Source organism: Papilio xuthus, unplaced genomic scaffold (genome assembly GCF_000836235.2).
Source record: "Papilio xuthus unplaced genomic scaffold, Pxut_1.1 DF827777.1, whole genome shotgun sequence".
Taxonomy (NCBI): Eukaryota; Metazoa; Arthropoda; class Insecta; order Lepidoptera; family Papilionidae; genus Papilio; species Papilio xuthus.
Window position 1 is genome coordinate 5,718,960 of NW_013530872.1, and position 12,204 is coordinate 5,731,163.

The 12,204-nt window shown below is 32.6% G+C and overlaps 1 protein-coding gene across 2 annotated transcripts in view; it reads right to left on the bottom strand.

Annotated features, from left to right (window-relative positions):
* Positions 1 to 12,204, bottom strand: part of LOC106115856 (beta-glucuronidase) — a 29,368-nt gene that overhangs the window by 8,195 nt on the left and 8,969 nt on the right. The window contains exons 1-3 of one of the 2 annotated variants that reach the window (XM_013309448.1): positions 5,480 to 5,547; positions 3,995 to 4,261; positions 1,820 to 2,002 (exon numbers count right to left, since the gene is read on the bottom strand). In XM_013309448.1, coding sequence (XP_013164902.1) covers positions 1,820 to 2,002; positions 3,995 to 4,261 — 450 coding nt within the window. In that variant the 5' untranslated portion in view covers positions 5,480 to 5,547. Of the gene's footprint in view, positions 1 to 1,819; positions 2,003 to 3,994; positions 4,262 to 5,479; positions 5,548 to 12,204 lie in introns of those variants that run through there. The other variant, XM_013309447.1, reaches the window with a different exon arrangement.

Consider the following 12,204-nt stretch of genomic DNA (forward strand, 5'->3'; position numbering starts at 1 on the left):
GTCTTTATCAGTACGGGGTTATCGTTTTATTTAATTCATGTGTTTAAAATATTATCTAAATTGTTATTCTGTGTACTCTCTGCTCTGTGTTCCTTATAAATGGACAAACCGGAATGATAATGCAATGACACTTATAAAAGTTCGTATTTTTAACATTATTAAAAGTTTCTTAGTTATTAATCAACGTCGATGATGAGTTGATTCTGAGTATAATTGATCACTAAGGTAACCGCTTAGTGTAGCAACCTGTTTAAGTAACCATAAAGTTTCTAAGTACGTAGTTAAATAATCACTAATACTAATGTATCTCGAAATCAAAGCGCATCGCAAGTACGTGTGAACCATCAGCGCGAGTGCAACAACCGAGAATGACTAATTGTACTACACTAGTTTGAATGAATGACATAAAGGTGTTGACACACTGAAGATATGAGCTGGTTGACAATCATTGTTAGATTCTGGTAAGGAATATGTAGATATTTATAATTGGTTGGCAAATATTGTCGAAACCTACTGATCGAAATTGCTGGCTAGCTTTGTAAAGTAAGCGAATACTTTTTTTTATACCTTAAGTTGTCATATAGTACTGGCCTTAAATAATGGGAGCAACATCGATTCAAAAACAAGTTCGCTTTTGCATCGCGCGTCTCGAGGAATGAGATAATTTCTTTATCAGCAGCGTACGTTCGTTTCTATTCACATGAGTTACGCAAAACGAACTCTACTCTCATTATCTCATTGTGTATTGAAATTTTTCTCTCCATTTGTCGTAACACTGCCTTTGATATTTTTGTAATTTGATTCTTAATTTAAGATATCACTGATAACGATGGTAAAGCAATAGAACGCAAGTCAAGCAATTTCTTTATTTTATTAAATAGCGATGCTTGACAGTCAAGTTACAGTTACAATAGTTATCAATTTGGTTATATTTCCACTCTTTGGAAGTCTTTAGACACGCGTCAATACATCTTATAAGCTTATGACTGTTTAAAAAGTGTTAAGTAGTTAGATAAATAATTACAAAATAGAGACTGAATTGAAGGTCAATAGTTATACTATTATTATAATAAAATTATGCATTTACAGTTGCTTCTCGCAAAGCTTTCATTGGTACATTGATCGTCGTATTTATCACATAAATCGTGCGTGCACTTTAGTAGTGGGCAACCACGAAATGATTTGTATTCGATTATAAATGAGGCATTGTGACGCGTCTCGATATCGCCGCACTGTCCCGTAAATTGCACTTTACGATCGACCCGCGAACAGCCCTTGGGAATATAAAATCAATGTTGCTCTACTATCTATACCTATGTAAAAGAACTTGTCTGATTCAACTATCAATGTACTTACAAGCGAAATGCGGATTCTTAGAACTTTGAACGTAAATTTTTTAAATACTGTAGGCGAAAGAAGATAGGATATAGGATATTATTGTAATTTACTTCTTTTTTGAGACTGAAAATTATTTGTTTTAAAACACCGTAACCTACAAGAAAGTGCATTGAATACTAGGTCATCTGTTATCGAGGTGAATGAGACGTTTAACTCGCGGCCTGCGTCTCACGAGACAGCTCACGTTTGCCAAATTATCCAATTGTCCAATTGCCGGGTGACATGAATGACGCGGACACCTCCAGTTTGAACTACACCTCGTTCGTCCCGCATCACGACTTTTATGTTGCCCTAGTACTCACAATGCATTACGCTTTGAAATACTTTATTGGATTTTATTTTATATATGTCTTCAATGTCTATGTTTTGTTTTATGTTTTCAAATGAACTTAATGTTCTTAATACATTTAATAATACTCACAACTTGTGCGGCGTAGTGTACGCTGCTGAAGCGAAGCCAGATGCGCTGTTTATTCTGCTGCCAGGAGGAGGGCACGTAGAAGCGCCTGTCGTACCACACCAGCCCAACATGGTCCCGCAGAGACGCGTCCTCTCCTATATCGTTGTACGATGAAGGTACTGGCATAGGAATCACTGGACCTGTCTGGGATATTCAAGTTATATTAAATTAAAGGTTGGAATATTTAATAGCACGTCAGTCATGGATTGTTATTGTATTCTTTTTAACATTAATATGTGGCAAAGGAACCAACGGGTATCTGGATTCGCCGAAATAGCGAAATGACCGCTACCCATAGGCATCCGCAATTGTAGGTGCATTGCTTTCCTTTTATCGACGGAGGAGGGGACGCACAGGCAAAGAATTCCCCTTCCTATGTGTCCCTTCCTATGTGTCCCTTCCTCCGTTGAATCCACTTTTCGTGCACATTCTTCGTGAAGCCTCGGTTAATAGTAAATTTGCAATATATCATTGGCTTCTGGATTGAGAGAGTTCCTCAGGATAGTAACATAAATATAAAGTTGTAAAGATTTTTTTTATTAAGAATGAATAGTCAAGCAGATTTATCAGAGTAGTATCACCATGTCTTTGTTTGCTTTTAGTAGTTCAAAGTACATTGATAAAATGCTTGATATAGCTAGTTTGAATTAGTATAATTCAACGCCTACTTATTGTTAAAGAAATGAGTGTAGACAATCAAGAGATTTAGAGAATGGACAAGTAATGGCTCATCACGTAGAATTGGACACTGTGATGTTGGGAAGATATAGTTTTCACTGCCGACACATCACTAGTATTGTAACATTTGTATTGTCATCCCTTTCATTCTATTTGAAAATAACAGAGATAATTATATTTATATATTGATGAAAGAAATTAACTTAAGAGTGATGAAACTTTTAATATTTTTTATGATATATTAAAGCATAATTTTGCAAATTCATTCAATCGTCATGTCGGTAAATTGAATTGGAAATGCATTACAAGTTCTATAAGGATAAAGACACGATAAACTGATCGATCGATGATCGCTAAATGTTTTAAGCACTTAGGTATATTTTTTGTACCATGTGGATTAAGACGCCGTCATATATAATATATAATTTATATTACACTAGCTGTCGCCCGCAAGTCCGACCGTATTTAAAAAAAACATAATAATTAGTTAGTTCTTCCAGTCTGTGTTCTGCATCTATGTCAAGTTTCAGCGAGCTCCATTCAGCTGTTATACGGGAAAAGAAAAGAACTGTTTTTAGGGTTTAATTCCGGCAATAATTCGAATTTTTCTCACCTTTTAAACCTCCCCTAGACCTCCACGAACATTTCAAGACCAAGGTAAGATAAATCCGTTCAGCCGTTCTAGAGTTTTAGCGAGACTAACAAACAACAATTTTTTATGTATATAGATTAGAGAATATGTAGAAAAGTGTAAAAATATCCTATGCTATAATTATTGGTTACAGACAGAGCGAAATTGTGGGAATTAGTCAAAAGACGGTCTCATAATGTGAAAGCCTATTGAGGATTAAGATATATTTTCGAGACATATTTTATCCCATCGTTTATTAAATAAATATTTTCTTTATTTTCGCTTTGTTAAATCAATAACTTTTTCCTTTATACCTCAATTTGACCTTATTATTGACCGATGAAGAAAAAAGGTATATTTAAAGAACTAATGAGCTTTATCTACGTAATACTTTGGATAAATGAGTACAAAACAAACAAAACTAAACCGCAGACTATTTAAACATCACATTTAAATCCGGGAGTGTTAAAATAGCACTGTTTAGGAAAGGTGAATTATATTAAGGAAAATCATAAAGATAAATTACGATTCATTTGATTTAGCATAAGTAGTATTGATTTTGATTACTTTAAGAAATGATTAAATGAATTTCAAATATAAATTCATCACCTGCCCATTACACTTCACTTTATTTTTAGTTCACCAATATCAATCTACCATACTTCCAGTAGTTACTTTCTATACAGTCAGTTTCTAAGACCAACATTTCTGTACAAAACATAGTCATCCCTTTCGTTGTCTTTGGCAAAACGGAGATATCAATATAATCATCATGTTTAATCATCTTTCGTGTTAATTCCAAATACAATTTAAGAAAAAAAAAATACCTTTTCTAGATCCTGTTCGTACCAGCCATTACGATATCCGTATTCGGGATCTGTCGGGGACTTTCTAAAGTTCCATATTCCGTTTAATGTCTTTAAATCTCTTGTGTCAGTCGCCTGTGGGTACAGTGCACCACCAGTGTTTGGTTGTGCTCGTCTCTTCTGTGTGTATGTTATCTCATTAGAGCTTGATGACCCAGGTACAGTCGCGTCGACAATGATTATGCATAATGTCGATATTACTAAAGTAGATATTTTTCTTAGCTTCATCTGCAACAAGATAAAAATTGGTTCATTTTCAATGGTTATGTTTTGGTATTTGATATTCATATGTTAGAGTTAAACGCACTATTGACAAATCAGGTATAAACAAAATCAGTTATTGTAGAAACAAAATTCTTTAAAACTATCTATAGAATACAAATAATTATGTTTATATTACATTAATGATTACTTCAAAAACTAAAAAAGAAATTTTGTATTTGAATTCATTAAAAGTAACCCATTGCGGATTTTTTCAATTTCGAAAAGAAATAAAAGTGCTAAATGTGCGATTCTAAAGTCGAGGTTGCTATTTGAATTTATATTTTTAGCTTTGAAATAGTTTTAACCACAACAATCCTGGTGGTCCAACACTGGTGGAAATGAAAGCAATTGCTTTCATCCGTTTGAATATTCGCAACAGCATCAGTGATTTCTTTCAACGTGCATAATGAAAAGATAATTAGAATATTCTGTTAGTTGTATTGGAAAGTATTGCTTTCCTCAGAAATAGCAGAAATTTAATTGAATGGAGACAAGATTATTTAGATTTTCGTACTTCAATAAGAAACAACGAATTGAAAATAGCTAACGCTAAGTAATAATTATGTCAGTTTTTTTTAAATAGTATTTTTTATTCGCCTCGCAGTATTAAAGCTTTTTTATCATTTATATTGGATGCTTTTCCGTATTATATAACATTTTTCGTAATAAACGTATATGTTAATTGCACAGGATATGTTGGTCAATATTCGTGTGGATCAGATGAATGTTTAATTCATTGGAAAGTGAAATATCCGAGTGTTTTCCATGCGCGCCGTCACCCACAGTCGTGCACTGCATGCGATCACAACATCTTAATTCGATAGGAAAGTGATTTAAAATTCTCTTGAAATTAGGAACTAGGAATGTCTAGTGATTCCGGTAAAAGTGTAAATAGTCTAATATCGAATTTTACGCTTTTAGTTGTTATGACAACAAAAAATCAATGGATGTTTATTTAATTTCTTTCTTCAATGAATCATATATGTATTGGCGGAATGCGGCGGAAAAATTGGATAAATATACTTTTTGTTACCCAGTCACCTCTTTTTTTCCCCAGAGAGGAATGCTCTATCCATACTCCGCGTCCCGGGGGGGAACACGTATATGTTATACATATAGAGCTGATGATGACTTTTTGTTCAAGTGCTGGACATGTTTATTATTTCAGAAATTATTACTTACCTTTGTTAACGCAGTTTGAAATGCAATTATTTTAACTTATGTTCTTATGATCAAGTTACTGACTGCGATACCTAAGCACAAGTAGCAACTTATAAGGTAAGGTTTAAATTGAAATGATAACACTATCAGTAAACAAGTTTAATTTAACAATCTCTATTCACATTTTAATTATTTGATGTAAAAAAGCGTATACGTTTTAAAACAGTTTTTATCGGTTATTTTTCGTAACAAACGAGTTTAATGTGTTTGATTATTGTAAACCTTCCGAAGTCGATAAAATGCAAGCATTATTAAAAAATTACATCTGTATTTGTTCTTTGTTTTAAGAATGTTAGAGGTGTGTTTTTGTTCATGTGTTAAGCTAAATAAAAGTTATAAAGAGATATGATTGTCTTCTTTTTAAATATTTGCAGATTTTTGTTCATTTACTAATATTTCTTGTACCATTCCAAGTAAGCTATAGGTTTGTGATAGGATATGGTTTACAATAGTCGAATGGTGAGATTCGAAGTCTCGACCACGTGATCGTAAATCTGTACCCTTAACCATTAGACTAATGGCACTCTGTAACTAAAATGTTTTCTATTCACAAAAATGTATTTCCTTATTGTATTTATATATTTCAAACTAAGCAGGGACGGCTGTAGTATTGTTAAAAACATGTACCATCATTTATGAACCGAGTATAAAAAGTACTGCTAATAATTAATTCATAAACTTCCCAACAACGTGTTGTAAACAAAAAGTTTGTAATAATTATGTTTAATTTAAGCGGATACGGCTTAATGAATATATGGAACATGCGGTCAACAAATATATTTGTGTTTGTGCACAGAGATCCATTGCGACATGTTTTCTAACCTAACCTAACCTAAAAGAAGTAGATCTATTAAACAGTGTCTTTCCTTAAAATTGTTTCTGTATATATTTTGATATTAAATACTGTTATAAATTTAATTTTCAACTAGCGCCCGTCTCCGTCTTCGTCTGCGCATAATTTAAAAAAAATAGCCTACAATATTACCGCGTACATCAGCTTCCTTCCTGTTAAAATCGCTCCAACCGTTCCGAAGATTATCCAAAACAAACGTATCCTTACGGACAGACAGAGAGGCGGACATACAAACAAAAACATGATTTTTCGTTATCAGATTCGTTTGACACGATGACTAAGAAATATGATATTACATAGAGACACTCCAATATTGTTATATGTGTAGATTTGGGTGATACTAAAGATTTGACTACAATTAAAAAGAATACTATATTGACATTACAACTTTTTTATTGTTTCTGTGTACGCAAAAAGTTGTCCTAAGTAATGTGTTGGCATTTACAACTCTACGTGCTTAAACACCTACGTATTTGATAAAAATCTCGGCATGCGGATACAGCTAAAAATTGTTTGGGACTTGAATTTAGATATCTTTAAAGTATCCAATAAAGATCCAGATTTTTTGGTACTTTAGTTATAATTTAAAATTGCAACCTTATACCTCATCAGACTAAATCTTTAGTACAATTCTTTAATACGAAACTAAAATAAAAATTATATTATTATTATTATATTATTATCATCAAAGTAAATATGTGGCACAACAATCTATACTTATTAAAAAAATTAGAATGTGTATCGAAATGTATCTTCTAGTTTGTCTGTCCGTAAGTTCGCATTTGTTGTAGGGAATCTTCGGAACGGCTGTACTAATTTTGACGGGACTTTGACGGAGAGCTGATGCACGCGGGTATATTATAGGCTACTTCTTTTTAATTCTGCGCTGAAGCTGACATTTTTATTACAAGTCTTTCTATATACAGTTCTATAAATACAGGGTAATAAATATCTGTAGCACCTTTATTGACATTGTAAAGATATAAGTGATATTTAAATTGTAAATTCAACGGTCGAATTCTAACGAAGGTCAGTTGCGTTTGTCTACGCTCCCACGCTCAACAATCGCTTATTGTACGCAGATTATAAAATACTAATCTTTAATACATCTGAATGTTAAAATTGATGAATAACATGTTTCAACTTTGTCTCTATTATGTTTATATTGATCCAAGATAAGATAAAAATACCACAGTACTATGCCAATATTTCCGCGAGTTATTAGGTTTGTTGTAGGAATTCTGAAACAATTGTAAATATATAATAACTGTAATGTATATACATAGGCTGGTTCTATAATAGTAAATGTATATTAAGGATATTTAGATATTTAGAACCGAGTTGAATTTTTTGAAAAGCCCGAGATTAAAGATAAATAAATAAACACGAGGTAAGAATTAAAACCTATTCGTGCTAACAGTTTTTGCATTCATGTTTGAGTTATGTCATAATTTAAAATTGTTAAAAGTTATTAATAATGTGATAGTCCAAGTTCGATAAATCAATCTATACAAAGGTCAATAACATCGTAGTGATGTAATTGTTCAAACATAATTATGAAGAAAATCGATGTTATGTCGATTTATTCATTCCGAGGTTGTTGACCTTTTGATTTTTTGCGACCGGTTCTTTGATTAACGTTATTGCTAATTTATTTAGTTATCCTAACGGTAGATACGATAGTTTGATGATAGATATTAAACTCTTTGTAAGCATTCGACAAAAGTTATCTGTTTTTATTCAAGAACCTAAACTTTACAAAAAAAAATCGAATAGTTTCGATGTTTTTTTGTCATGTTCTTGAAACATAAACTTCCTTCGTATTTCCCTTTTTTATTGACATGAATGTATATTATTTTTTTAATTAATATGTTTACTGGTACGCTACTTGTGCGATAGATATGTGCTTTTATAGGTAGCTGATTATCTAAGATATGTTATTAAGTAGGGGCCTATTAAAGTCCCCCATTCACTGCATCCATACTCTGAATGCAGGCATTGTGCCTTCAGGACTTTATCGGAGATCTCGTTTGAAGTGCGCTTGGTAATGCGATTCTCAGAGCGTATTATTTATATGAGACGTAGGGCTTGGAGTTAAGATATTACTGGAATATAAGAATAACTTAAATCTTTGAACATTATTTGGTATAACTTTTAAACGTTCCATCACTTTTTATTTAGGTTTTCATACCTTAAAATTTGTTTCGAAACAAGTACTCTATATAATATATTGTCTTGAATTTTAAAATGTTAGAACGAAATAAAATAATTTTTACATTTTAATAATATATCTTAATATCTATTTATTTTTATATTAAATAGTAGTTAACTAAAACATGAATGAGACACAACAAGTACTTATATCCTCCTGTTGTAAACTGCTTGCTAGTACATATATTATGTCAACAAAGCTAGGATAGGGGCATGCTTTCACGTTCTAATAAAAATTCTTACTTAACAATATCATATTACGTTGGTTGACAAGACTGCTTTGTAAGATAACATCGTGCTAGTAATTTGATCCTATGATCCGACTGAGAATACTCACAACTTTTGTCATCCCTCACGTACGGTAACATGATATTGTAGGAAAGCGCAACTTGTCAATTTCTACTGAAGCCAGAGAGATAAAGAGTACAGTTAGCATAGTAGTTAGTAAAAATTTGATTTGGCATTTATCTAGGTTTATAAAATTGGGGGCACAAAATTTCATCCCTCAAATTATTCGTAATTCAACCCATTTAACGGCCTTTTAGAAATGTGTTGTAAGCAAAAACTCTAGACGATATTTGATTGTACACTGCACACGCGTGTTGCATCGGTAACCTCGATTAGTTCTTGATAAAATTTTAATAGGTCTTAACATTGGATTCAACATAAAGTAATTTTAGCTTAGGGCGCTGTTACAATAGTCGCCAACTATCTTCAGCATGCGGTCTCCCCGCATGTCTAATGTCCAATGAAAAGCATTAAGGAAAAGGGAGGATTATCGCCCAAAGCATGCGGGCGCTAACGACTAATGAAAAATGTTCTCGCATGAAATGCGTAAACAAGAAATCTTTTGCATCACGCTGTATAACGACCGAGTTATCGACTAATGAAACTGCGTCCTTATGTTTACTTCGCGAATTTGGGTCACTGTGTTAATACCCTGTTTATACACAACTACAATATTCTAAAACGTATTTAGTATGTGCACTCGCTGGAGCTAATGTTATTAAGTACAGATTAAAAACATTCTTTAGATTTTTTATGGTCATACTTTCTTAGAATTTTTTAAGACTGGCCATTAATTTATCCATTGTTTTATTTCTAAATTAGAATGAAAAAAAAATTGAATCAATCAGAAATGGACTTCCTAGTTATTTGTTTGTTTTGCTACGTCAGGTATGAATTTAATTAGATCGAATTTGTTACATCCGTGAGATAACAATGATTAAGGTTTTTGCATGCTAATTATTAAGCAATGTTGTAATTAGTTTTGTAAAAAAATTAATGCTGTTTATATTTAGAAATTAAATGCTCAATTTGTAGCCGATTTAAAAATTTGCATTTTGTTTTATTGCTTATAAAGGAGTGTTTAGGTTTACGGAAACAGCTACATAAGACTTGTCTTTGCCCTCTTCCAAACTGGGATCAAGTTACACATGTTATAATGTGAACGCTATAATTGTTGTAACAACATTTTTTGTCCATGTATAAAAGAGTTTTTAAAAATTAATAAATTATTAATTGATTAAGGTAGATAAAACCATGAGCATTGTAAGATTTTTCTTAATATATCAAATATATGTTCTCACGAGGTCTCTGTTCCACATAAACTAAACTAAGTTGCCATTTTTAAATTCGTATTCACACTAAGCTTTATCTAAAGTGAACACGATCCGCTGTCCCCTGTGTATGACGATTTATGGTGACCAAATATTATGGAACACAAACACATTATGTAGGTTATTTTTACGTGACATCGCGTGATACTGTAAAATGTGTCGTGTTAGTGTGTTAGGGCAGGGCATAATAAAAATAACTAATATACTAATGCGTGGTAATTAATAGTAGATGTTGTGTAGTTTTTAATACATGAAAACATACAACCGAGGAAACATAAAGGCGTGTTAACTAGTTTAAGGTTAAATCATCATCAGTTCACTTTACGTCCCCACTGATGGGCTCAGAGACGACTCCAAGTTACGGGTGACTAGGCCATAGTTAGCCACGCTGGTCCAGTGCGGGTTGGTTGACTTCACACACATCTTTATATTTCTTCGCAGATAAGTTGCATTACAATGTTTTCTTTCACCGTAAGAACGTCGTATAAATGTACATATGTTATTCGAAACATATTGGTACATTGCGAGATTCGAACCCAGGACTTGAAGATTACTTGCTTGTTTAACCTCTAAGCCACCGACGCAAGGTAAAATAAGTGGAGGGTTTTGTCATTGAGAGTTTTATAGAATAACATATTTATTTACTTGCTATTTATAATAATTATAATTCAAAAACTTTATTTTGATACTATAAATCGTCGGGATATCGCCGTGAGAGAACAGGCGTGTTACGTGTTTTGCATTACTATGTAAGATAAAATTTAAGGCTCCTTCACACGAACAATTATTCTGAGACATTCAAGTCTTAATATTAATTTATTTTCTTTAATACGATAGTTTGTTTTTCGATACTAAATTAACCAACAGATTTTTTAATATAAAATAGAAGATTTATATTTGATGTTATTTAATACAATCTTAATCAACTTTGGATAACATCGACAATTATTAAATTACATACGTCAATGTCAATCATTTTTTGTCTTAAGTAATTAAATCTAACTTATCTTAATCTCAGATATTATATTTCATTTAGGGAACCATATATTGGCAGCTTTTTTTTTTATATCATTAGGTGGGAAACGAGCGAGCGGCCACCTGAGCTTTTAGTAGCTAGTTAGGTCTTTTACGTGATAAATTGATAACATTACAAAAAAGTACATATATCATAATTAATTCACATATAACAAAAAACAATCGCATTATAAAACTATTATTATGCTATTAAGCAGAAGACATTTTTAGATTTGTGATTTAAGCAGCAGAGAAATGAGAAATAGTGGCTAAATAGCTGGCATGAATGAAATCTATCATTTTCCGAGTAGAAGAAGAGTGGTTAAAGTAAATCAAAGAGTAATACAAATTTTGTATCAAAGAAACTTAACTAGCAAACATTAGTATTTATTTAATCATGTCACATAAAATAACCAAATATAAATTTAATATGAATGTGAAGAGCGTCGGCGGCACAGGGGTCAAGCACTTGACTTGTAATCTGCAGGTCCTGGGTTCGAATCCCGCCATGTACCAATGTGGTTTTCGATTTCCGATTTACATATTTATCCGACGTTCTTACGGTGAAAGAGAACATCGTGATGCAACTTGCACATGTCTGAGAAGAAATTCAAAGATATGTGTGAAGTCATCCAACCCGCACTTGGCCAGCGTGGTTGACTATGGCCTAATCACCCTTAACTTAGGGTAGGCTCCGAGCCCTTCGGTGGGGACGTATAGTCAGCGTTGATAAATTTAATATTTAAATAGCGAAAAAACTACGTGTATGTGAACGTGTCATAATTTTCACATAGGCTTGTTATGAATTATTATACAATGATTATAGTTAGACAAGTGGTAATATTAACAGAGTGGGCGTCGCGAATTTGTAATGACACGTCCTGCACCGGTCTACCAGTGCGTAAGTATAATCCGATGATATGCGAACCTTCGAACATGATGACATTGCTTTACGTGTTTATTATAACGTTATTTCCTTATTTAACTCT